Source organism: Morone saxatilis, unplaced genomic scaffold (assembly GCF_004916995.1).
Source record: "Morone saxatilis isolate NCDOM2014 unplaced genomic scaffold, NCSU_SB_2.0 Contig24, whole genome shotgun sequence".
NCBI classification, from domain to species: domain Eukaryota; kingdom Metazoa; phylum Chordata; class Actinopteri; family Moronidae; genus Morone; species Morone saxatilis.
The window spans coordinates 11,105,532-11,130,087 of record NW_023339807.1 but is presented as its reverse complement, the minus strand read 5'-3'; the positions used below and the strand labels follow the sequence as shown (position 1 = coordinate 11,130,087).

Here is a 24,556-nt window from a genome sequence, read left to right as displayed (position 1 = left end):
CTAACATTTTGGTTATTACCTTGACTCAGACATTTCCCTTGATTCACTGCTGCTCACTGTGTGTTCTGCCACTTCACATAATTTCCTCTAATCACATAATCCAATTGGTTCCTGGCAGAGATGTGCCCAAAACGTTGGCTACAAGCAGGATACTTTAACAAAAGCAACACAACGCCGATCCTGGCATTATCCTCGCTCTCCCTCGCTCGGAGTGTAAAATTCACTGGTGAACGTAACATTTAAGGCACTGATACTCCCAAGCAAATTACGAGCCAAGAGTAGCAGTGCATTCAGTAAAGAAGGCTTAAGCATGTATTGAAATGTTCCTTGCTGTTAAAAATATACCTATGAATATAATGCTGAATTTCCTTAGAAAAGTGCCCACACATTTTCCAAATACAGCTACCTTTATACATTTACGATATATATTTATGAGTCTAACTTTCACTTTTCTGGTTACACAACACTCTAGACACAGATATTTCTCAAGGTCAACAGAAATGATCTGGCTTTAAACACAACTTTAATCTTTCACGTCCATTGATAATGATCCAAAACGAGAACGTGTTATTAAAACAGTACCGAAGCATCCGTCCTTAGAACTGCTTATAACATTTTTCACTTGCATAAACACTCCTCAGAGCTTCTACCTCCTACTCTATCACATTTCCCCCCTTTGCGCTCTCAGCCTTTTGCTTTCTCTCTCCCACTCAGTAGAAAACTATTGCCTCTGGCTGTAAACCACAGAGGCTACGCTACAGCTGACACCACGCTAAAGAGCATTGCACAACTCCATTCTCATCAAGAAAACAACAACAGCCTTTTTGCAGCTCCTCTGCACTGACGAGCCTGTCAGAAGAAGAGGACAACAGAGGAGAGCGGTGCAGGACTGAGTGCGACATCAGAGAGTAGAATAAAGTCACCACAGTGGCAGCTATAGCTTTAAAAAGGTAGATGTCATTGGAAGTAGCAGCTATAAAAACATTATTGTAGTACTGGGACTACTGCAGAGATAGGGAAGTCAGACCCAGGATGATCGCATTTATATCAGCATCCTTTTTCATATCTGTATTTTTTATGTTTGGCAGGGGAAGCACTTACACGTGCTGACGTCAGTGAAACATTTTCATATGCTGTCTGTTGAAACACCTTTGTTAATAACCTTCATAGGCCAGCAACTAGGGCTGCACAACACGGTAAAAACATCATATTGTGATTATTTTGACAGAACGAGCAATTGCGATATGATTCACGATTAGTGGGAATGATCATTTTTTGCATCACCAATTTAATTTTCACTGAAAGAAAATTGTGATGATGTGATATTTCCTGGGTTCTGTAACAAACAAACATGTTTTATTACATCTGGAGAACAAGATTTGCAGGCCAGGGAAGATCTGCAGCACTACAGTACTTTACTATACATTATAATGCTGTTTTGACACACATTATACCTTTATCAAAAAAACTTATTGTGATTTGGATTTTGCACTTGGCCATTTTGCAATGAATTGTTCAGCCCTACCAGCAACAGTACATAACCCAGAGGAAGTCATCCTGTAGGTTTATTTGTTTGTGTGCACACAATCAATTGAAGTTGCACGCTCAATTTGTTGGACATTATGCCCTACTAAACTTTTCCAGTGCATCCATGTCAATTCAGAGGGCTCAGCAGTACACAGTACAATAGCCCATTATCACACGTTGTTCTCAATTATTTTCTAATTATAAATACACTGCATGGTTTATTTTACATTCCCAGTCGGGCAAGTGTGCCAGAAATCTTCTTGCCCAAAGTACATTTTTACCTTCCCCTATACTAATTGAGAGGGTCTTGTTATGGTACCACAGCAACTTTCTTTGCAAATGTCACATGCCTTTAATGATGACCATCTTGCAGTACATAGTTGGAGTTCCACCCACATCCCCTAACGCCACCCAACTAAAATTGGAACGTCTTCATCCACCCTTTTCTCACGAGTGCCCGATCGGTACTGAGCAACTCTCAGCCGAGATGAGAAGGAAGTGAGAGGGCTTACTCCTTAGCTACTTCTATCATAAGCTCCAGGAAAAACGTTCATTCTGTTCAAGTAAGGGAGCTGCTAGGTTTACTCGCCCAAAGGGGCACTTAACTTGCCCCGGGCGAGTGGCAATCCTCATTGTTCAAATTCAAATCATTTAAATCCAGGTATTTTACCAACTTATGGAGCAGCTCTGGCTCTACGTCAGCACTGCACCAAAGTCAGCGTTCAGACATTCACAAATACACTGATCCAAACCACCACCTCCCCAGGGGTCCCACAGAAGCTTCACATCTCTAAATTCTTTCAGGAACTGAGAATAAAGGATTTTCTTATTTGACACCCCTGCTTTTTGGTATCTTGCTGTATGTTTTTATATGATTTCCTCTCAGTAAAGGTACTCTGAAATCTTCTCTCAGATGCAAAGAAAACTGAAAAGAGAAAACATTTTACAGTTAGAGCTGTTCAGCCATGGATTAATGTATCTGTTCATACTTTCAAAGCACTTGAGTTGAGACATACTTAAACAACTTCATATGTGGTCCAACAGTAGTCCGATTTAAAAATTAATCTGCAGCTTGTGTTCATCTGTACAGTAAATATATATTTGACAGCTACTTAACTCAATCTAAGTCTACTTAACTTTTAAATGCATTTCTGAAAAAAAAAAAGCAAGGTAAAGAAAGGTGTTTATATGAACTCTTTAAAACATTATGGAGAGAAAGATCTGGACAATACTGATATTCATCAATTATTAATCATTTTAAACTGTATATGAGGATGTCATTCCTAATCTGATTGAATCATGATACAACAAGATTCTCCTGTAATGATTTCTGAAATGCTCTGTTTGACTTCCCACTACATCGCAATCCAATGTGATGAATATTAACTGGACAGCCTGATGATTTTCCAAACCCAAACAGATGTTGTGCTATATTAGAAGCAGGTGTTCCATTTATTGTGATATGAATTTGTTTTTTCCATATTGCCAAGCCTAAAAGTCGCACAAACGTGTTCAGTGTAACCCACTGCTGTGAAGAAAAATCGAGCTGTAACGTGTAAACCTAGGCGGCAGATTTATATTCTGATGAGGCATAGTCTAAGACAATTTATTTCACAGTCACAGTATCTGACCCTGAGCGCTGACCACATGGAATAAGTTAAACAAAACAGCAAGCTATGGATGCAAATAGGGGCGGACTGCTGATGACACAACAGGGGCACATGTTTCCATCATACTTTTACAGGTCTTAACAGATAAGCTGCTGCTGTACTGTACACAAACAGGGACTCAACCGGTGTAAATAAATTCAAGATATAACATTTTCTATGTCATTTGTAATCTGACAGCTAATCGTTCCAGGAAGATTTCACGGATGAGAGCATCAGCTACGTTACCGAAGTGCAAATGTAACTGCATTGCGAAGCTTAGACGCTGAGGTATTAACTGAATCCAGCAACTATATGCAAGTAGGAATAGATGACACAACCCATCAGGTATCTTCTCTATAGCTAATAATGCAATAGCAGAAAACATGGCCTGGGGCACAGGGTGGGTGTTGGAGGTAGAACTGTCCTGGAATTCGATATAGCACAACAAACTAACCACATCTAAGGCAAGACATGAGACAACACAACTTAACCGACATTACGAAACAGAGTTTTATATCCTTATATGTGTTTTTATACATTAACACACAATGCATTTATTTCTACAGGTCTAAGGTCATATATGTGGGCTTGTTAGCTGTAACGAAACAAAGCTGTTCGCTATTTGCCTTTTAACATGTCTTGAACTTCCTCAAAAGTATTTTTGGTTGTTTTTTCGGACTTGTTCACCAACAACCCCCACCCCGATACACGGCTGTCACTTGCACACCTACGCTTAGCCTTGTGGACAAGACAAGTGACATTCGATAGCGGTGGCCTGTGGTTAGTAGGAACAGAAATCTGATGTTTAACTCTTTGTGGTAACTGAGCAGACACGAGTGCCCCAAAAGAGTCAAGAAAACCAGATTCCATGCAGTTCGATTTCTCTGTGCACAAGGGACCGAAATCCATACGTGAGCCACAGACAAGGGTTAAAAATATAACCCCTTTGTGAATGTAGGCTTAGATACACGGGATGACTTTAAAGAATAGCTGGTCAGGGCACAAACATAGCAGAAGCGTGTGAGGGTGATGAATTCAAAGCCTGTCTTAAGTACAGTTAAACTGATTCCTAAGCAGGTTGTTAAATTACAGTTCATCTTTTGTCTTTAATTGTCATGGCTGCCCGTGCCTATGAAGTTTGACAACACTTTTTGGGAACTGTAGTTGCAGTGGTAGCGATGGTCACAGTAAGAGTAGCAGTGACAGTAACAGCTGGAGCTATAGTAATAAGTGTAGCGACAGCAGTGGTTGTTATATTCCATCGTCAGGTTTGTGGGAATTGAAAACTGCTCACCAATCTTACAACAGAAATTTAAAACAGCACGTAAACGAGTAAAATAAATGAATACTCCATATGGACAGCACAGCACACATTCACTCTATGTCTCACGGAGGCAAGCCCAAAAATCCCCGAAACATTCAGGGCAACCAGATACAAACAAATCACTTAATTTGTGCCAATGTATTCATCTGTCAAATGTGTTGTCAGAAGCAACCGACCGGGTTTATCAAAGAAAAACAGAGCCGGCTGACACTGTATCAGAGCCTTCAGTGTCTTTGTCTCTGCTCCACACTCTGTCTGTCTGTGAGGTTTTCACATGCAACTGCTTGCACAGCGGTGAGCAGCACGAATTCCTTTCCAGCCCTCAGCCTGCCAGACCCTCTCTATAGTACCTGCCTAGCACAGAGTACCCACACAGCCGGTCCAATCACAGCAGCACGCGTTCCCCCCCAACCATCAGTATGACTACACACGTTCATACCTCCATTGGTGCAGCCAAGGAAATCCCAGAACTGCATGCTGGCAGTCGGTAAACAGAGGACTGAACCCTCTGCTTATTCACGGACGCCTGTATATGCTCCTGTTCTGTCTCTCCACTTCCTAGTTGTACTGTATGCTGTCACTTAAAGGAGAGGGAAAACACCCGCCCACTGATTGTTTCGTACTGACACACCTGGGGGCTGAGTTTCATTTCCAAACAGCTGCCTCCTTCTCCTAAGCTCTCATTTACGAAATCGTCTTCCCAATGCTTCTCTCCTCGCTTCCCATTTTGCCCACCACTCTGTCCCTCATCTTTACCGTTCCCTGACTGAAAACAGGCAGGTGTAGGGATCGATCTAACGTCATCACGGTTGCTTTCCCCTTCTCTGCTCTTCAGATTAGTGGAAGTAATGGGAGAGGAGGCAGGGAGAAGATAAACAGAGTATAAGCCCTCCTATTCATCTCTTGTACGAATAACAAATGCATCAGAATTATAATTCCTACTAACAAATGCCATGTACGTGAGAAATGTTCTTCATTTGATCAGACATTTAAATTTAAGTCACACATGTTAAGACAGATGGCAAAAAAAATACTGATATGCATGTGACAGGTTTTTATTTATCTGACCGCACACTGGAAGGGAAGCGACTTCATGAAAATGCAAGTGAAATTTCTTAATAATTCACATACAGAAAATCCACATCCCCTTTCCAGGAACCGCTAGAAGTAGATGCGCCATCATTAAGAGTTTATTTACTGGACAGTGAGCGGATACCAGCCACGTCAGGTTTCTATTTGAAAGCACTACAACATTCACAGCTCCTTGTCATTTAACATTAAGCACTGTTTTTTGGTCACAATCCTATCAGAATATCTTAGGGGTCCTGACCCCGACCTCCCAGTGTGGCTGTTTAGGGGCGTGTACAGGGATGTGATCAGGGGCACATAAAGGCAGGAAACAAGATGGGAAACAGGCAGGGAAACAGAAATGTATAGGAGACATGACAAGGGGCATCTTTTGACTCCCCAAAACCCCTGAAACCACCGACTAACCTCACCCACAGGGTCGCTGGGCACCGGGGTGAGAGCGATGTGTAGTCCTGTACATTTTAGCCTTACGCATGAAATATTTGTTAAATAAAAAAAAATAAACATGCCTTAGGAATGATTTGTGGTCCTGAAGCCAGACCTGGATCAAACATTAACACAGTTCACTCGGCCTGCCTCAGCGATTAGGTGTTCACTATTGTGGTGTCACAAGGCAGCGAGCAACCCAAAACACTTGAGACGCACAGGTTAAGTAAGAACTGCCCCCCTTTTGTCTCAAAACGCCCGTTGCCTCCAACAATAAGCCTCAGTCTGAGCAACTCGTTATTCATCAAAACACAGATGTTCGGCCACGGCGTTGTTGCTCTGCATGACAGAAATCCTCCTTGACTTGAACCTTTGCACCTAACAGGAGAAACAGAGAGGGGTGGTTTCGGCCACTGCACCACTGTCTGTCTGTGAGGAATACAAATGACTTGGCAGTGTCAAAATGACCAGTATTTCACACCATTCAGCCCACGACGTTTTCCCATAAATCCTAGTAGCAGCTCATAAAAAAAAACAAGCCCCCGCGTATTGCCTTTGCGTTAACCCCATTGTCTGTGTGTTACCCCCCCTTTAATGCTAAGCTAACTCGGCTAACGGTGGGCTATTCCCATATAATCCTCTCTCTCCCCCCTCCTCCTCCTCCTCCACTACCACCACCTCTCCACACAGATGGATCAATACTCACCCTCTTTAGACGTGGAGCCCGGCCGCAACTCTCCGTAACCGGCCACCTTTTCCAGCCAGTAACTTTTAATTTTATGTGTGTATACTCGTTGGTATCAGAGCCGGCTTGGTGGCTCTGTCTCTCCGTTATGAGTCCCTCTCCCTGTCTGTTTTTGTCCACAACAGCGCCGTGCCCGGCAGTCGGTGTCCACTGACGCTAGCTGTTAGCACTGCTGCTGCTGCTCCTGCTGCTGGAGCCTGAGCTTTTCCAACATGGCTGCAGCTGGCGGGGCTCACTGACAGGAGGAGAGGGGCCCTACGTGTCCAATACTACTGCAAGGGTCCCCAAGTGGGGTTTTTAAATTATTTTCTTTTTTTAATGTTCATAACATCCTCCATTTATCTTGTCATATACGAGGAATGGGTACAACATGTTGCCATGCAGGGCAAAGCTATCCAATCACACCTTACACTGTACAGTTGTGTTCAGGGTCTTCATAGTGGTTAAACTGGGAGGTATTTCTTTAAGTATGAATAGCCTATTTGTTGTTAGGTAGTGCAACATGGGAAAATATCATTGCCAAACAGACCAGTAGCTATAAATGTCAACATTCAATGTATTTGTTTATAAAATGATGCTCAAATAATAATAAACGCGATAAACCAATTCTAAATTACAGAACAAAATAATGAAATACTCATAAACGGACATAAAAACAGCAGAAAATTATGTTTCTAATAAAGATAATTCATTTTTTTCAATTACATTTTATTTGTATAGTGCCAGTTCATAACAAACGTTATCTCAGGACACTTTTCTAATAGAGCAGACTGTACTCCTTATAAAGTTATGAACCAAAAGAGAATACAAGTCGTAAAAGAACTATTTAAACAATATATAGCATAGAAAATAAAACTGAAATTTCACAAAAATTACACTTTGCATCCTCCTTAATAATTTGAAGATGCCTTCCAGCCCACAGGACTGAGAAAATAACATACAGTACCAGATAGAAAATATATGTTAAGCACTATATACATGTGACTGTATCACATGGTATAACAGATAAACATAACAAATTAAACATACAATGCTTTTGAACATTGATGGCAACCCCAGGACTTTTGTAAACTTTGGTCAGGGCACAAACATTTGTAAACACATACTAAAGCATACAGTGATATGATTTTTAAGAAGTGTGTGTGTATTTGTGTGTGTTTTGGGGATGTCACAACACACTGCTCTGTGTGAAAGTAAAATTGACATCACCGCTGTCAAACTATCACTTTTTTTCTTGCCTCATTGGTGATGGAGTTGAAAGATATGTAAACTGAGTTGAGTCATGATCAAAACTGCTTTGCTGTAGGTAAGGAGATAAAAGTGGGGGGCACTAATGTCTATGAACAAAATAGTCTTTATCTCACACTACCATACATTATTGAGTGAAGCTGAAATTAAATTGCTCTCCTCTTTGTCAGCCCCACTTTGGACTAGTAATCACTGTACTAGCAGGGCAGCCATTCACATCCACCCTTATAGGACAAATCACAAATTTATGCTGAGGTAGATGCAAATGTGCAGGATTTAGTGTTTTTATGATGCAGCCCAATGCACCAAAACACAGTGAAATAATGGGAAACAGAAGATACATTAAGAGTCCACGGTCGCTCTACAGCTCATGTCTCATGTTTAAATTAAATCTTCAGAGATTTCTGTCATACATTATTCATCATAGTATCATAATGGTATCCAAACAAAAGAAGCTTTGAAATAAAGATGCACCCAGACGTCCACATACACACACAAACAAAATTATTGTGACTTTGATGTTGACTGCCATTACGCTCTCTTGGATTTGTGTGTCTCCACTGTCTCGCAGTCAAAGCCCAAAACAATCCATCTACTGACGGGCCTACACACACAGCCCCACCTACACATACAGTACATTCATGGATGCCGCTAATATCCATACACACACTCAATTCAAAGATTATTTTTACTGTGCAAATCGTACCATGAGGGAGGGTGACACTTAGATGGATTAAAACACATGACGTAATAGTTATCTGTTATGTGGCGTATATCCGCCGGGCCATCACCCCATATTTACACATTTGGCAGTCACAGCTCGGCAGCTATTGCCAAAAAACCTATTATGTTTTGTGTAAAATGAATCTGCCCTTTGTAATTAAACAGTATGAGAGAGAAAAGAAAGGGTAAATCAACCTTGAGACAAATGCAGCTCACAGGCCTCCCTATACTCTGTACTGTATGCAGTAAAACCCCACTAGAATGATTTCTGTTGTAGATGTTTGCCCAACAACCCCCCTTTATTTGCAAATTTCTAGTTTAACTCTCCCATGACCTAACTTATTTTCACACATTTAGCAAAAAATTTTAAGTTTTTTAAACAATGAAAAATAGTTAATAGTTAATTAGCAAACAAACAAAAAAAAAAGAATGAATCTCTCATGGTAGGATGAGAGTGCTAGGGATGGAAAAAAGTGGGACTTAAAACAAACTATTACACAATGCACTTTAATCCAGGCCTCTGGGAAAGGACAAGGCTAAGAGTTATTAAAAAGATCCAGAATGTTTTTCCACATAAGTGATATTAAAAACCGAGCCGATGCTGTACATGATTTGGATTTATATGTGATTTGCATTTAGTTGTCAAAACATTCTGTAAATACAAGCCGTTTGGATTGAGTGCAGGGGTGCTTTGAATATTATTTGGCTACATAACCTGACCCAGTGGTGTATGACGGCTGGTGATTCACAGCAGAAGAGAAAAGGTTATAGAGCTCCATCTACTGGAAAGATTGGAGAGGTACACTATGATTTGTCTTAACACAGAACAACGTCCCTCATTAAATGTTTACTTGTCAGTCTATAATGTCATCAGGACATATTTAAAGAAAGCACACTTCCGTCTAACTCCATACCCGTTTTCTTTTCATTTCAAACTTGTAGTCTTTAAACTCAAATTACATCACTTGAAGCAATTTATCAATATATATAAAATATTCCTTGCAATTTTGTCCTTGTGAAAAGCATTTAGGTCTTTCAGAAAGCTGTATTGACAGTTAGTTTTTAATGTTTTGAATCCAAATTTGTAATTTGGATGTGCTGATACATCTTCTTTCTTTGTATTATATTTTTAAACAATTTAAAAAAAAAACAATTGTATCGTATGTACAGTGTCAATATTATCATTTCTTTACTGAGTAGTTTGAACTACTTTTTCTAAATAGGTTCAGTTTACCAAACTACATTTGTCCATGGCTTTGCTATAGTTCAAATTCTTCCAGTGTGACGTAATTGGTTGCGTATGCAAAGCTATGCTTGCAAGGTAGCTTCCACAACTGAAGGTAGGGAGCGTATTGAAGGAGTAAAGGTCACAACAAAATAATAACAAATACAGAAAAATGTGACATGTTATTAGAATGAACAGCACATTTCAGAGAAAAAGCCCTGGATCTTTCCCCTGTTTTGTGCTGTTGCAGCCTGAATTTAAAATTGATGCACTTTTACAACAGATTCAAGTTTTCTTGGATTCTTCAAGGTTGTATAAAAACAGTTGTTCCTTTTTTCATACATTGCAATCTGACCCTGCCAAATTTTAGCCATGTTAGAAAAATAAATACATAGGGAAAGGAACATAGTAGTTGCTCAAATCTGGAACATGGGCTGTCGTCTGGGGTCTGTAGGCAGGTTTATTGCAGGAGTGTGTTAAGTGGACTGCTGTGTTGCTGGTTGACATCCACTCTCAGGTGCCCAAGGAGCAGACAGAGGAGTCCTCCCTGACATAAACAACAAGTCATGAATATTTTATATAATATTATCAAATATCATCAACATATGGTATGTAACAACTTTATATCACTACAGCTACATTTGCAGTCTTAATAAAATGCTTTACTTACTTTGTTGACTAAAATACCGTGCTCTCCATTTCCCATCTCTCGTCTGATCTGGTCGTGAGAGAGCATTTCTTCTTCGTCATCATGAAAAGTCTTGGAAATTCACTGCGGGAACTCTTCCATGTTGTCTTCTCTCTCCGGTAGGCCTGCACGATGCATCTGTGGGGGCCCAGTGTTGCACCAAGATCCCAACAGTTACCATGTGTTAGCAGCTGAGGGAACATAAAAGGAACATAAAAATACAAGATAGTAATGTTGTCATGAACTATTTCTGCTACAGCCACTTGCCCCCGTGAAAAAAACAACATTAAAGTAAGAGAGATAAATCATCTTTGAATAATTACATAAGACAACTTAAGATTTGCAGGAGAGTTTTGTTCACGTTGTTACTAATTATGAGAATACCTCTGCCAGTTACAGCCGTCTCCACCTGAGTAAAAACATTGTGAGTAAGATAAAGAATCAACGAATCACTAATAATAAAAGCTGCAAGACTCTTTTGATAAAATTATGAATGATTGCCATGCCTGTTCTCCTAAAGTCATATTCATGCCAGCAAATGAAAAGAAGAAATGAAACTACAAAAGAGTGAGGGTGTATGGTGTGAAACATGTGTATCGTACGTAAAGTATAATATTTGACTTCCTGGGTCTTTATATAATGGACTACTGTAGCTCACTTTCCTTTAAAGTCACAATCTTGTACTTACCTATTCCCCACATGATGTGAATGGCAGAATATTACATATATGACAAAGATAGGAGGGTTACACTAAAATCTATGTCAACCATTTGGAGCAGATAAGAAATTTTTTGTCAGCTCATAATAATAATTTTATTTATAAAGCACTTTTCAAGCTGTCCAGATTAAATGAAATACAGAACAGAAAATACAATCAGAAATACAAGTGATTCACTTGGAACAATAAGCACAACTCAGTGTTAAATAAATAAATAAGAACATGTCCAGTCCTAGCTTTTAATGACAATAAAATGATGATTAAACACAACAGTCAGACACTTCAATTTGATAATGGGTTTCAAGAAAGATCTCAAATAGTTCCATTGTCTCCATGCAAAAAATATAGATTTTAATGCATTTTAGGAAAAATGGTCCAGTCGCCAACTTGTTTCTAAAAACTTCTAGGCCAATTTCTACAAAATTGATCCCCTCAAACCAAATCACTACACCTTTGTTCATATATTCCACACATTTCCCGTTACTTTTAATCCATTAAAACCAGTTAATTAACTAATGACAAGTTTACATCGAGAAAACGAGTATCAACCAATCTGTGTTTTTCAAACAGGCCTTTTAATATTCTGCTGCTTGTTCACCTTTAAATTCAATAAATTATGTTAAGTTTGAAGTTTTCAAAGTTTTTAAGGAGGTTCATTCATGAATGAAACACATTTATTTGTCTTTGGTGAAGCTGCCCAGTCAGTGTGGTTATTGGTCTCTTAAGAGACATTTCTCCTCTAGGTTGCTTTTCTGCTTCTTCTTCTCTCAATGCTCCACTGGTTCAGTTCTCCACTCTCCAATTGTCCGGAGCCCCAAACAGGGAGCCCAGGCCTTTATGGGGGCCTAAGCAGAATTTGACTTGGGAGTTGCCCCACCGCCTGTATTATTGATTATTGAATGCTTGAGGATATTTTACACCCCTTTATGTATGTACTGCATTGTGATTTTAACAAACTCAGTGTTAATTGAATGATTGGTCAAATGGAGACATCTCATCATATTTCAGAGCGCTTGTCTCCTCTGTTTGTACATAAAAGCACCATATAAATGTGAGCTGTTTATTATTGGTTCAGGGAGGGAGAATAATGCAGAGTCTAATCTCTCAGACTTCTTTTTCCTCAGAGACAGTTACTCCTCGCTTAAATGTCGATGTTTTAAGAAATAGGAGACACTGCTAAACACACTGTGCGAAATTTGTGTGTGTAGTGTCAAAAATATGATCACATGAGCCGGTAAGAAAAATGTCTGTTTCTGCTTCTCTCCTGAAATCAGTTAATATGAGAGTCTGTGCGGCAGTTGGCTGGTGCTCCTGTAGCTTGGAGGTTTCTGCAGCCAAAATTGTCAACAACAAAATTGTGTTTGGTTGTGTAGTTATGTGTTGCGACTGGGACACATTTTCAGGCATTTTGATGTGTTAATTATGTAGGCTATGTGGAGTAGAAATTGTAGGGATGAGAGCAAGTTCAATAAAAATGTTTAACAGCTCCTCTAACTGTTGTGACTGTCACCCACTCCCCTCCATAAACACCAATACAAAAATCTCAGAAGGGCTGAAAATTGCGCAAATCTTGATCTGTAATTGTGTAAAAAGTATGAAAGATATGAAACAGAGTTTCTATGTGAATGTATGAATGAGTAGGAAGATGTTGAAGATGACAGGGTTTGAAAAGCATTTCTATATATATTTTGAATATCAATGAAAAGCTTTAATGGGATTTGAAAGTTCAGTACATTCTCTATACATGGATACACATCTGGGTTTGATACAAACACGTGATAGCTTAAAGACTAAAATTTCAAAGAACATGTTTCAACTTTCATGATTTCTTCATGTAGCAGTTATGGTGATACATATCTGAGCATGAGGAAACCCGCAACAAAATCTCTGGTACAACATCACTGTCAGAGGTGAGAGAAGGAAAAGAAAAAAGGAAAGTAGACAAGGACATGGAGTGGGAGGAAAAAAAACATACAAAGGAGGATACAGAGGTAGAAACATTTCAGGGCAGGATACAGACAGGAGGAGACTGTTGACAAGGAAGAGATGTGGAGAGGGTTAGTTAAATTACTGGAATAGGTAGAGTCAGAGAGGATACAGAAGAATGTATATATAAGTCACATGGAGCTATGACCTGTGACCTTTCGGCTAGAGATAGTGCAGATGAAAGGGCATGACAGACTGAAGGGTGAAAAGATGAAGTTAAAGAGGCGGGAGGCTTTTATGGGTGAGTATAATGAGGTATGATTGGATATAAAGTGCTTGGGATTTAGTGCAGAGTGCACTCTAGCATGTCACTTCAGTGGACTTTGAGATGATCTGGTTCACATTGCTGTGAGAAATGCTATCCATGGACGTATCAGTGTGCGAGCGGCCACGCTTGTCCTCAGCGCCGCGAGAGTGTGTTCGGTCACGCTGCAACTCGTTGGTGTGAGAGCGGCTCCGGGAGCCATCAGTGGACGTGATGCTGGAGCTGGAGGCCGTCCGTGACCGAAGTCTGGTCATACCGGCGCTGGACACTGGAGAAAGAGAAGAGCCCTTAATGGTTCTTATTTCAACCCACAGTAAATCTACTAACTGTAAAAAAAAATAAAAAAAAAGTCTATCATTTTCAGTTGAAAATGATAAAGACCCTTGTGGGGTAAGAACAATCCTCTTATTTACAAGAAGTGATGTTTAACAGTGGTTTGTTAGAAATAATGAACTGAGTAGTGATTGTGGGTATCTGTTATGACTGACAAAGAGTGGCACATGCAGAGAATCAGACATTTAAGGCAAATACTAATAGAGACTTACAGTATCCCATGCCTTGGATGAAATATTTTAAGGCTTCAATCACTTTGGCTGGCTGCGAGAGAGAGAGAGATGAAAAGCATTAGATACATTTCCAACCAAATGTCTGCAGATTCTACAGTACTGTCAGTAGAGCAGCTGATAAATTCACAGCTTACCTGATCCACCTGAGGAAGTCCTCCACAGTCTGCCATCTAGAAGAGCAAAGTACAAAGGTCAGGTACAGGCTTCGGTCTGTCACATTAGAATCACACCAATTCTTATATGGAAATAAGTGTCTTTTAATCTTTATTTGGTTGTTTGGTTAATTGTTTAGTCAGTTACCTTGAGCAGTGTGGTCTTGGTAGGGTTGAGTTTAGAGTTGCAGTCGACCACGGCCTCCACAGCTGGAGAATTATCTCCTACAACCAGCAAAGCGGAGCACCTGTAAACCAACAGACAGGCAGGCAGGTGAAGTAGGCGGATAAAGTAAGATGCATAGGATAGGATTTACAAAGCTGGCAGCAATGATGCGGACACATTGGTCCTGGATTGAGAAGAGAGCAGCTTAAGGTCAGAGGCTCCAATTATTGGGGATTATTGTGTTTACTCAGATAGATCTTATATGTCAGCACCTCACAGTGTGGAGTAAGTTCAACTGTGTTCAACTATGTTAAACTTTGGCAGAACAATACAATTTCTACTTTTTACTGTGACCAAGGACCATTATAAACTGTGACAAACACTATTCTATTATTCATTTTCAAGACCGTTCCACACTAGCTCTTTAAAGGTCAATGGTTGTACTAACTTGAGGGTCCTGACATTGACGTTCCCTCCAGGAATAGGCCTCTCCACATCCAGAGCGTTGCGGCTGTTATAGGAGCGGAAGAACTGAGTCACGTTGGACTGGTTCATCGTTGTTGTGATGTGGTGACGATAAGTAGCTATGAGGTCATGGTTGTTCTCAATCTCATCCTGAAAATCAGTTTAAAAGTAAGACAGAGGTATTCTTGTATGTACTGGATGTTTTAAGATGCATGTTTCCACTTTAGTTGTCATGATAACTGAAGAGAATCACTGAACCCTTACCTTTCCAAACAAGTGTGCGATGACAGTGTCCGGGAGAGTGTGAGTCCATTCAGTGAGCTATAACACACAAAACACACACACAATTACATTCAGCTACATTCAGATAGTCAATAATCTATTTATAGGTCTCAAATTATAGTCAGATTCATCAATCACAAGGACAAACTCTACTCTAGTTGTGGGACAGCTACTATATCAATATCTATCAATACAGGTGGTTGTATAGATTGAAATGAACACAATATATTAGATGTTGATCTTTTTCAGCCTACAGAGTGGGTGGTCAACACACACAACACAAACACTGCTGACCTTGTTTGCAACACTATCCATTAGTCCTTCAGCGCTGGGGTTGATGTTGATCAAAACCAATCCATCCACCATGTCAGGGTGATTCAGCTACACACACACACACACACACACACACACAGAGAAGAGTGGTTAGAGATATGACTTCAACAACTAATCTACACTTCTTAACATGCTTTTAGGCAGTTTTTATATGTGAACTACAACCAAGTGAAAATATGTTAAAGGCTTATTTTTTATTTCTTATTTTCCAAAATAGGTGTCAAATTATGTTCTCTCGCTGTCTTAAGTTCAAATGGGATTTAGAGAAGAGATTTGAACTCACAGCAAATTTAGCCAGGATGTAGGCACCTGCTCCAACTCCCAGTCCAATCACACTCCGCAGCCTGCAAAGCACACAGTCAGAAGGTCAAAACTGAGATGAATCCTAATATGCTGTGTGAATAAACCTGTGAAGTATCATATTAACTCACCCAAAGTGTTTGAGGACAGCAGGCAGAGCTTCAGAGAGTTGGTCCATGGAAGGGTAGGCGTATCTGAGGGGTCAAAAGTTAACATAACCATGAGCAGCTGTGGGCTCCACTCATTTATAAAAATGAGACCACTGTAGAAAAAGAGACTGAGAGAAGACAGTGTACTGACGCAGAAGGTAGAGTTTTGGCTGCCTCGTGTTGTCCTGGTGCTTCAACGTGACAAATAGGCAAATGTCTGACGATTTCCTGCATGTCCTCATGGTTGAACAGAGATTCAAAACAGGACTTGTCTATAAGAAGAAAAGACAAAAAATGTATCAATTCTATTGAAGTGAAGTCATAGGAATAGACAGAATTTAGAAAGTATTTACAAGAAGTTTGGATTAAAATGTACATAAATTGGAGATTAATGTTATTTATACAATTTATCCTTTTTATTATGCATATAGTATTTTATTTATGTTTAAATTATTTTCCCAGTTGGTACTTACGGTTCAGTCCAACATCATGAAATGTCAGGATGACTGGGCGGTTTGCCTTTACAATTCCTGACATGATGCAGTGGACATTCCCATACGGAGTCTCTACATGCTCCTCCTAAAACAAACACACATTCAGATGATCAGTACATTGCTGTTGCACAAACATGATTTTAAAAAAATAACATTTTAACTGTATTTCTTTATATTCTTTAGTGTGAACTGAAACAATTTTCACAATATAAGATCCAACTGACTGAATATAAGATCAACTTTGTGTAATTACTACAGCTGTAACCATGATTCTAGCCTCAAGATTAACTTAAGCTCCCTCTGATAGGATACTCACAGTGATTTGGGGCTCAAAGACTGAGTCGCCCTCGTTCTCCTCCAGAACCATGGCTGCTGATGCAGAATAGACCACAACAGAGATAAAGGAGATGTGCAGTAGATGGAGAGCAGACGTCCCGTTCGGTGTGTAGATCTTCGACTCTTAACTTCCTCTTGATTTCACCAGCAAAAGTTTGTATTCCTGGACAGTTCCTGAAGTAAGAAACGACCTGAGAGCAACAGCAACTTGTGTGTGACAGACTTCTTGTTTAAGCTGGTTTATATATCCTCCAACATTGATCTGTCTCTAAGCTCTAACTCCAACCTGGCTCACACGTGGCCAACTGGCTTCCTGTTTTAATCTGACCTCAGGCTGCTGAATTCCCACAGAGACACCACTGGATATCTACAGGAAACTAATCAGTACATGGCAAAAGCACAACTTTATTCTGAAGTTTCCATGCATCTTAAGATACTTAAAATGTGCAAAATAACTAGCTGTATATACAGATAATTCCATCATTTCCCTTCTGGATTACTTGAATTGTCATTATTACATTTGTTTCAAGTCACTTATAAAACTTCTTTCTTAAAATCCGCTTTGAATTGTGTATTCTTATGTCTCATTATGTCTCACCTGAAATGTATTGAAACCAATCATACATTTGATCTGTAATAAGCTAGATAGGTGGGACCTACATTGAAAACACAGACATAAAGCTTGTTATTTTTTTGCTGTGATGGGTCAAGAGAATCACAACACCTTGAGCCAAGCCATGACCAGGTCAGCTGTCTAATCTCAGTGTGCATCTGTTCCTCACAGCACAACATCCAGTAACCTTGACCCTCTTGCATTAACTTAGTACAGTACATTGACTTAATTTGGATTGCTACTCTGAACTGTCTCAATACCATTTAGCTCGTATACAGCATACATATAAAACTCATAAATATTGAAAAAGGTATAAATTTTTTTTTTTAAAGAAAGACAAAAGAAAGGTAACTTTCTAACTACTCTATGAAATGAAAACAGATGGGATTCTTCAAAGGTAATAATTGTATTGAGTATAGCATTGAATGCCATAGAAACTGATAACTAAAAACTTTTTGTGAATAGTTTTTTATTTTTATGTTTCATGGTTTGAAATAATAAAAACAATAATGAGAAAAATTATCACTTTACTAGGCAGAGTAAGGCAATTCTTCAAAAGCTATATAATGAAGAATAAACATATTTTCAGATACAAAGCAGTTGATGAAGGATAGACCAGTTGCACTGTAATACACTTTAGTGGCAATCCCTTCTTTGTAAAAAAAAACAAAAACTGATTACCAGATGTTAAGTGGTTTTTAATTATTTATTACTTTATCTTTTTATTTATTACTTTATTTTTTACTACAAATTGCTTTGTCTAAGGTAATTTAATTGCTCTTAAATAAAATGGTGTTTCCCTCAGGATGGCAGAAGGTTGAAGGTTTATGGAGTAAGTGCAGAAAATCCAAGTGGGTGAATGAATGAGAGCTCTCTGCTCAATCATGTAGCCCTGAGCAAAACACTGAATCATTAACATTGTGAACTAAAAGCATGCAGCAGACTTACAATACATATACAATAACATGACATTCCCTATAGGTTGATAGATTAAAGCATGCAATATATTTATAGACAGGTAGATTACACTGCAGACAGGAGCAGCTGGCTGAGCGGAAACACAGCAGACTGGGCTGTGACCACCTTTATTTAAGATGTAATACCACCAGTGCCAAGCACACACACACACACACACACAGCTAGATGAGACCTGTGTGTGCAGCAGGTTTAATCCATTTAGTGGAGGCTGAAGAGCAGAGAGCAGCAGATGGGTCTTACACAGTCTCACGTCAGTCTGAAGCCATTTTAGCATCATACTAACCCTGACTAAGCTTTGACCTGCTAGCCTATTTCACCACTGACCACTGGCCTATTTTAGGGCATGTGTTATGTGATGGATGTGTCCCCTATTGTACAAAGAGATCTTACAATGCCAACAACAACAACGTGACTATTTCTTGCTCATATTTTGTTCTACCATGTATATAAAAAGTAGAGTGAATTTACTTACCAAACAAAATACTTTTTTGTTTTAAATATTTCAACCCGTGTTAGGTATGTCAGCAGCTAGAATTTCTGCCAATTCACTTGAGATCACACTTGCTGTTTAACTGAAGACGCAATACCACCTCAATAAAAATCAATCAGCACATGAAACTAACAGATTGAACTATATACTATATACATTCAACCACTGACCTTACTCAAATGGGAACAGAGTTAAGCTCTGTTAAAGATTGTTTTAAAATTAAGAATTTAGGGTTTCTACAAGATGGTAATTTGATTAAAAAAAAGGAAAAATGTTACGATCTGAGTCATGTGAGCCTGTGAATGATGTGGAAAAGGCTTTGGGAATAAAGTCAGAAAGCTCCTCTTCACAGCAGACATTTTGACTTGTCACAGTACCAAAAGCACAGGTGTCACTAATGACATTAGCAGTGGCTCCGTTCTATTCAAGTGACCCAGTAAGTCGTGACAATGTGACAGTGAGTCAGCATTCACAGTACTGTACCCTGAACTCCTGTACCCAGGACCCTGAAACTGAAGTGAAACTGACCTGTGCTTTTGAAGCTTGAAACAGATCTATTGTGACTTTGTCATATTGCCTGATTTCACTTAAATGTAAAACCTACATCTTCCATTGGTGTTGTCACATAGGATCATTAAGCCTACATCAGATATCATCCATAAACCTCTGCCGTATCAAATAAGACATTACCATTATTTATGCAAAGTACAGGCAGCATTGGTTGGTCAAATTGGTGCTGAAAGCATTTTTACAAATCTAGGTCTATTATTTACCATCTTTACAATTTATCTTTTGAAGCTGCAATTAATCTAAACAGTTGCTATATAAATGTTCTGTCTGTCCTGCTGCTACCAACCAGTAAATAAATCCAAGACAAACCTTTTGTTTGGTTTGGAGAAGATAATCTGATTCCAGCGCCACCCAAGGTTGTAGCATCAAGAGTCCACTAGATGGAGTTTCATGTCAACTTTCTGAATGCCGAGCGTCAACTGGCAGCATGAAGAGAGTCAGGATGTCACTGCTTTGTTTTTCACTTCACAGAACTTGTCCTTGAAATTCCTATTGATTAATAATAAAATGTTTGTGTTTGTGGACGCTTTTTATTTCTGCACACAAACTGTTACAACAAACTAAACTAAGAAGATTTTTTGGCAAATAATTTAAATAGTTTAATTCATATTTTGCTTTGTACTTTCACATAGCTTGAATATGAAATTTAATTCTGCATTAAATGTATTCAACACAATATTTAAGGAAGTCATTTGGAGCTTTTTTTTTGTCTTGAAATCCCATGTGTGGGTGTGTCTGTTCCAAAACAGACGGGATGGACGGTGAGATGGAAAGCTTTGAAAGCCAGATATCTCAGCATGTGGTGGAGTGATCATTGAGTTACAAGTATTGATACTGTTACCTCCTGTATAACCTGCTGCACATGTTATGGACATTCTGTGTTGTGGGTGAGAAAGAATCTCATTCACTAGGAACAGGCTGCCTTCCTGTACTTTCGCTCTTCATTCTTTTACTTTCTTTACTTAAGCGCACCGAGTTGGCATATACATAGATAATGTACTTGACATAATATGTTGTATTGTCATGCTGATGGCTGGTTGTCATGGAAACTTGTCAGGCTGCAGGTGAAAGTCCTGCCGTCTGACTCTCAGCTTTCAAAACATTCTAATTATACACACAGCAGCTGCTGCCGCTTGCCACATGCTTGACTGTGTGTAATGTGTGTGTGTGTGTGTGTGTTTGTTGTTATTTGTATGTGTGTGTGTGTGAGTGTTAGTATGTATGTGTAAGATTTGTCTCTGAACCTTGTTCTGTGAATATGTATACGTGCATTTGTGTGAGTTCTCCTGTACGCATGTTTCTGAGGGTGTGTGTGTGTTTATGTGCGAAAAGGCCCTTTCCATAATTCCTTGTATAGTATGACCAGCAAGGATACAGTATGTAGTGGTATTACCATTACCAGGCTGTAAAATAGATTTAGTTACACTGTTTTGCAGTAGACTTTTTCTCTAGCTCCATGTGTTTATAGGTTATACCCAGATCAACCAGATCCTTGTTTAATATCAATTTAGATGGATAAAAAGTTAAAACTATCCAATTAGCCTTTGATATATATATATCTGTGTGTAAATGTATGCAGGATAAATGTTTTTTTCTTGATAATCTTCTTGCGACTCACTGCAATAAATAATACAGTTATATTTGCACTGTATTACATCGCACCATTTTTCAACACATCAAAGAACCCTCCACTTCAAATGCAACAAAGTGTATTGCAGTAAGAAAGGAAACTGATATGTAGGTAACACTGACGCACTTAATGATTTGGCTCACCAAGTACTTCAAAATATTAGCATGCCTTAAAACAGAGAGCTTCTGAAATATAATTTGATCCAACACAGAGTGCTGCTTCACCATCCACTCCAGGCCAATGACGGGTTCAGTTTTCCAGCATAGTGATGCACCTGCTGCTACATCACGTCCATGAAATCAGACATTGGGGGTAATTAGACGTTATTAACGACTCTCATTGTGTCTGAAACATGAAATGGCAGCATAGAGTATAAAATATAGAACTGTTGGGAGAAACTATACTTCCTTTTCATATCCAGTTTCTTCTTATTGCTCTGGAAATTACATAGTATTTCACACTCCTTCGTGAGTAGTGTAGCCTGAGGGACAGAATTACAAACTAGTCCAGGGGAGGGGACACACTGTGTAATTGTATATATCAACATGGGAAATTAGTGTAAATGTTAAAGCTCCATTCATCTGGAGTGAATGATACAGAACCAAATTCATAGACGTCAGTAGTCAGGAGGTGGATTTATGAACGATTAACCTCATTTATGAGTGTGCAGAGTAGTGTGTATTGTTAGTAGCTTTGTAATCATTACTGTGGCTATAGTAGAAGTCGCTGTGGAAGTAGCAGTAGTAGAAGCAGCTGCAGTTACCTGTAACACCATTAAATAGGTTAAGGAACTGGTAACTAGTTATATATTCTGGTTATATTACTGTAGGTCAGGCTTTTTTTGTACGGAAGGCTAAGTTTGTATTCATCAGACACAAATACAACAGAGTGAGACAAGAGGCTACTGAGCCAGATTAGAGCTCTTCTATGAAGGCGATAGGAGGTTTAAATAGCACCAATCATTACACAATGCCAGAAATAGCTTACCAAGAAGGATCTAGTTAAACAACAACAGGTAAATAAAACTTAACATATGAGGAATGATTAAGTAACAAACATGTGCAAAACAACAGAGCTCGTAGTGTTGAATCTATTTATTTATGCACATTGTTGACTTTTTGTATCACTAATATTAATCCATAATTGTAGAACCTAAATTTTTGCATGATGGGCGGCACGCTATCAGCAATCTTGACAGTGGAGGTTCTACTTTTATCAGCAATTAATACAATATTTTATTAAAAACATACAAATACAATGAATACTTACACATGCATGCACACACTTAGACAAGTTAAGAAATTAAGAATATGTTTGGCTTGACTCAAGATGGAGAGACGTAGTTGTTACACTGAAAGGTTTGATATTGAGACACAGTCATAAATTATCTCTATTCATAGTTCCCGCTTTAGTCCAACCCAGGCAGCTGAGCCTGGGCATAATGATTCATAATTACCATGATCATCACCATCAGCATTTTATTATTTATAAGAAATAAGGCTCAAACTTGGCATTTCCTTGTGGTGGAAGGATTCAGTGCTGAAGTCTTTGCAGGTCAGCCCATTGCTTTCATCTGGCTACAACCGGCGCCCCAAAGTGTCCTTTAGGCCTCTCAAAAAGCACAAGACTGCCAGCTGAGGGTTGACCTACAAGGTGGCAGCTCACATTTCCAGAAACCATTGCAGCAACCATGTTTAGGCCAGTGCACTGCTGTTTGTAGCATCAAAACAGATGGTCAAACTGGAGCGGGCTGTTCCTGAGGAGGATTGGATAGAGGAAGTCTGGAGAGGAAGAATATGTGCATATGGGGAACAAATACAGCAAGTAGACAATGGTAGGATGTCCTATCTGTATATTAGTGTATGGTTTATTCAAAGGTTCAAAAGTGACTGAATGAAATACATTTCAATACAAAACATTCGGACCAATTTGGAAGTTGAAGCAGCTCACTTAACATAAAACACCCACAACAAAAACAGCACACAAAAATCACAAGTATGTGCTAGAGCTCTTTTTGCAATGCGTTCTTCACCATAACATGTGTTCCAGCAATCCAATACATCATATCAATTAACCCCTACTAAAACTGAGTTAAAAAAAGATCAGTAAAGAAAGGTCAAAAGACTCGGGATATGTGAGAAAATGGAGGCTGGAAGAATAATAAAGGTTCTCGATTGTATTTAGAACTAAAACTAACTAAAACTGTATAAACCAGTCAGTCAGCCACAATAAATCTGATTCTATAACTCAGGTACTGTTAATAGTCTCAATTGTTGAGACAATAAATATACATTGAGAAAAAAAAAATGACTTTGTGGTCTCAGACACATACATCAATGTCCACCTCAAACCTTTTCCTGCATGCCATTCCCTTATCTCTCCCCCATGTTCCAGTCTCTCTCTGTGCTTTGTTTACACCCTGATGACACCTGCGCTTTAGGTTGTAAAATACATGTACTGTACAGAATGTGAACGAGCAGTATTCACTTCTATTCTATGTTTAGATGTTGTTTGCCACCAAAGTTGTCATTAAAGGACATAAAGGCAAAGAAAAGTCTAAAAAAGTAAAAGAAAGCTTTTCCATCCTGTTCTTCCTCTTTCTGAAGGTCTTTTTTTAAATGTCACTTTGTGTTTGCAACCTGCTACTCACCACTTGTGGCTATATTTACACCTATTATTCAGAAAAAAAGGCAAAAGGCCTCCACAATGAAGATCAGAAGTGGGATAGCACTGGACCATGATACAGCTGCAGAATATTTGTCACAATAATGCGTGCAAAAAACACATCTTCACATTTTAATGCAATAAACTGGAAACCGTTCAAGTAGCGCTAATTTTAGCTAGTAAGAGGTGTTTTTTAAAGCTGTGTGCGTGGGTGGACAGTCCACTCAAAGTGTTGATAGTGAGGTGAGACCCCAGCTTGTTCTGCTTTAAAAAGTCTGTGCCTTGTGACTCTCTCCAGACACACATATCCTTATCATAACTGTGTAAACAAAATGGATAAAGCTGACAACAGACAAAAAATCCCAGGCTAGCTGGATTTCTTGGTTCTTGGTTTATAAAAATGTGTCCGCAATTCTCCCCCCTTTTGATTTTTGGACAAACTCATTGGCTAATGCACTGTGGCAACTATACAGTGGCTTTACACAGTAGTTTGCCTGTACGAAAAACAACAACAAACACAATCTTGGGACTATTGTCAGTTAAGAAGAAAGTTAATTCGATGAACTGCGACTCAAAGGTTTGACTTGTCCAACCTGTCTGGTGGCTCAAAGGACCGTCTATTTTTAGTTGGTTCCAGGAGGGGAAGGGGGGAGAGAGGGAGGAAAGGAAAACAAGAGAGGGTCCAGACAGACGTGTCATGGCATAAAAAGCTCATTAGACCTGCAATGTCACTAATCCGTTATGTTACATTTTAA

General features: G+C 39.1%; 1 protein-coding gene across 1 annotated transcript; it reads right to left on the bottom strand.

Moving 5' to 3' along the window:
• Positions 1–13,648: 13,648 nt before the first annotated feature.
• On the bottom strand, positions 13,649–16,887 carry LOC118335878 (protein NDRG1-like). The gene is made up of 12 exons (XM_035672361.1): positions 16,837–16,887; positions 16,500–16,605; positions 16,178–16,298; positions 16,009–16,071; positions 15,861–15,921; positions 15,539–15,625; positions 15,227–15,283; positions 14,946–15,112; positions 14,480–14,579; positions 14,314–14,349; positions 14,159–14,210; positions 13,649–13,881 (listed from the first exon to the last, which is right to left on the bottom strand). The coding sequence occupies exons 1-12, from the start codon at positions 16,885–16,887 to the stop codon at positions 13,649–13,651; spliced, it is 1,134 nt and encodes a 377-aa protein (XP_035528254.1).
• Positions 16,888–24,556: the final 7,669 nt, after the last annotated feature.

Coding starts and splice junctions, on each gene's coding strand:
- LOC118335878 (XM_035672361.1), bottom strand. CDS start 16,887: ATGGTTCTGGAGGAGAACGAGGGCGACTCAGTCTTTGAGCCCCAAATC. Junction 16,606..16,836: donor TCTTTGAGCCCCAAATCACT/GTGAGTATCCTA, acceptor TGTTTGTTTTAG/GAGGAGCATGTAGAGACTCC. Junction 16,072..16,177: donor GCCAAAACTCTACCTTCTGC/GTCAGTACACTG, acceptor TTGACCCCTCAG/ATACGCCTACCCTTCCATGG.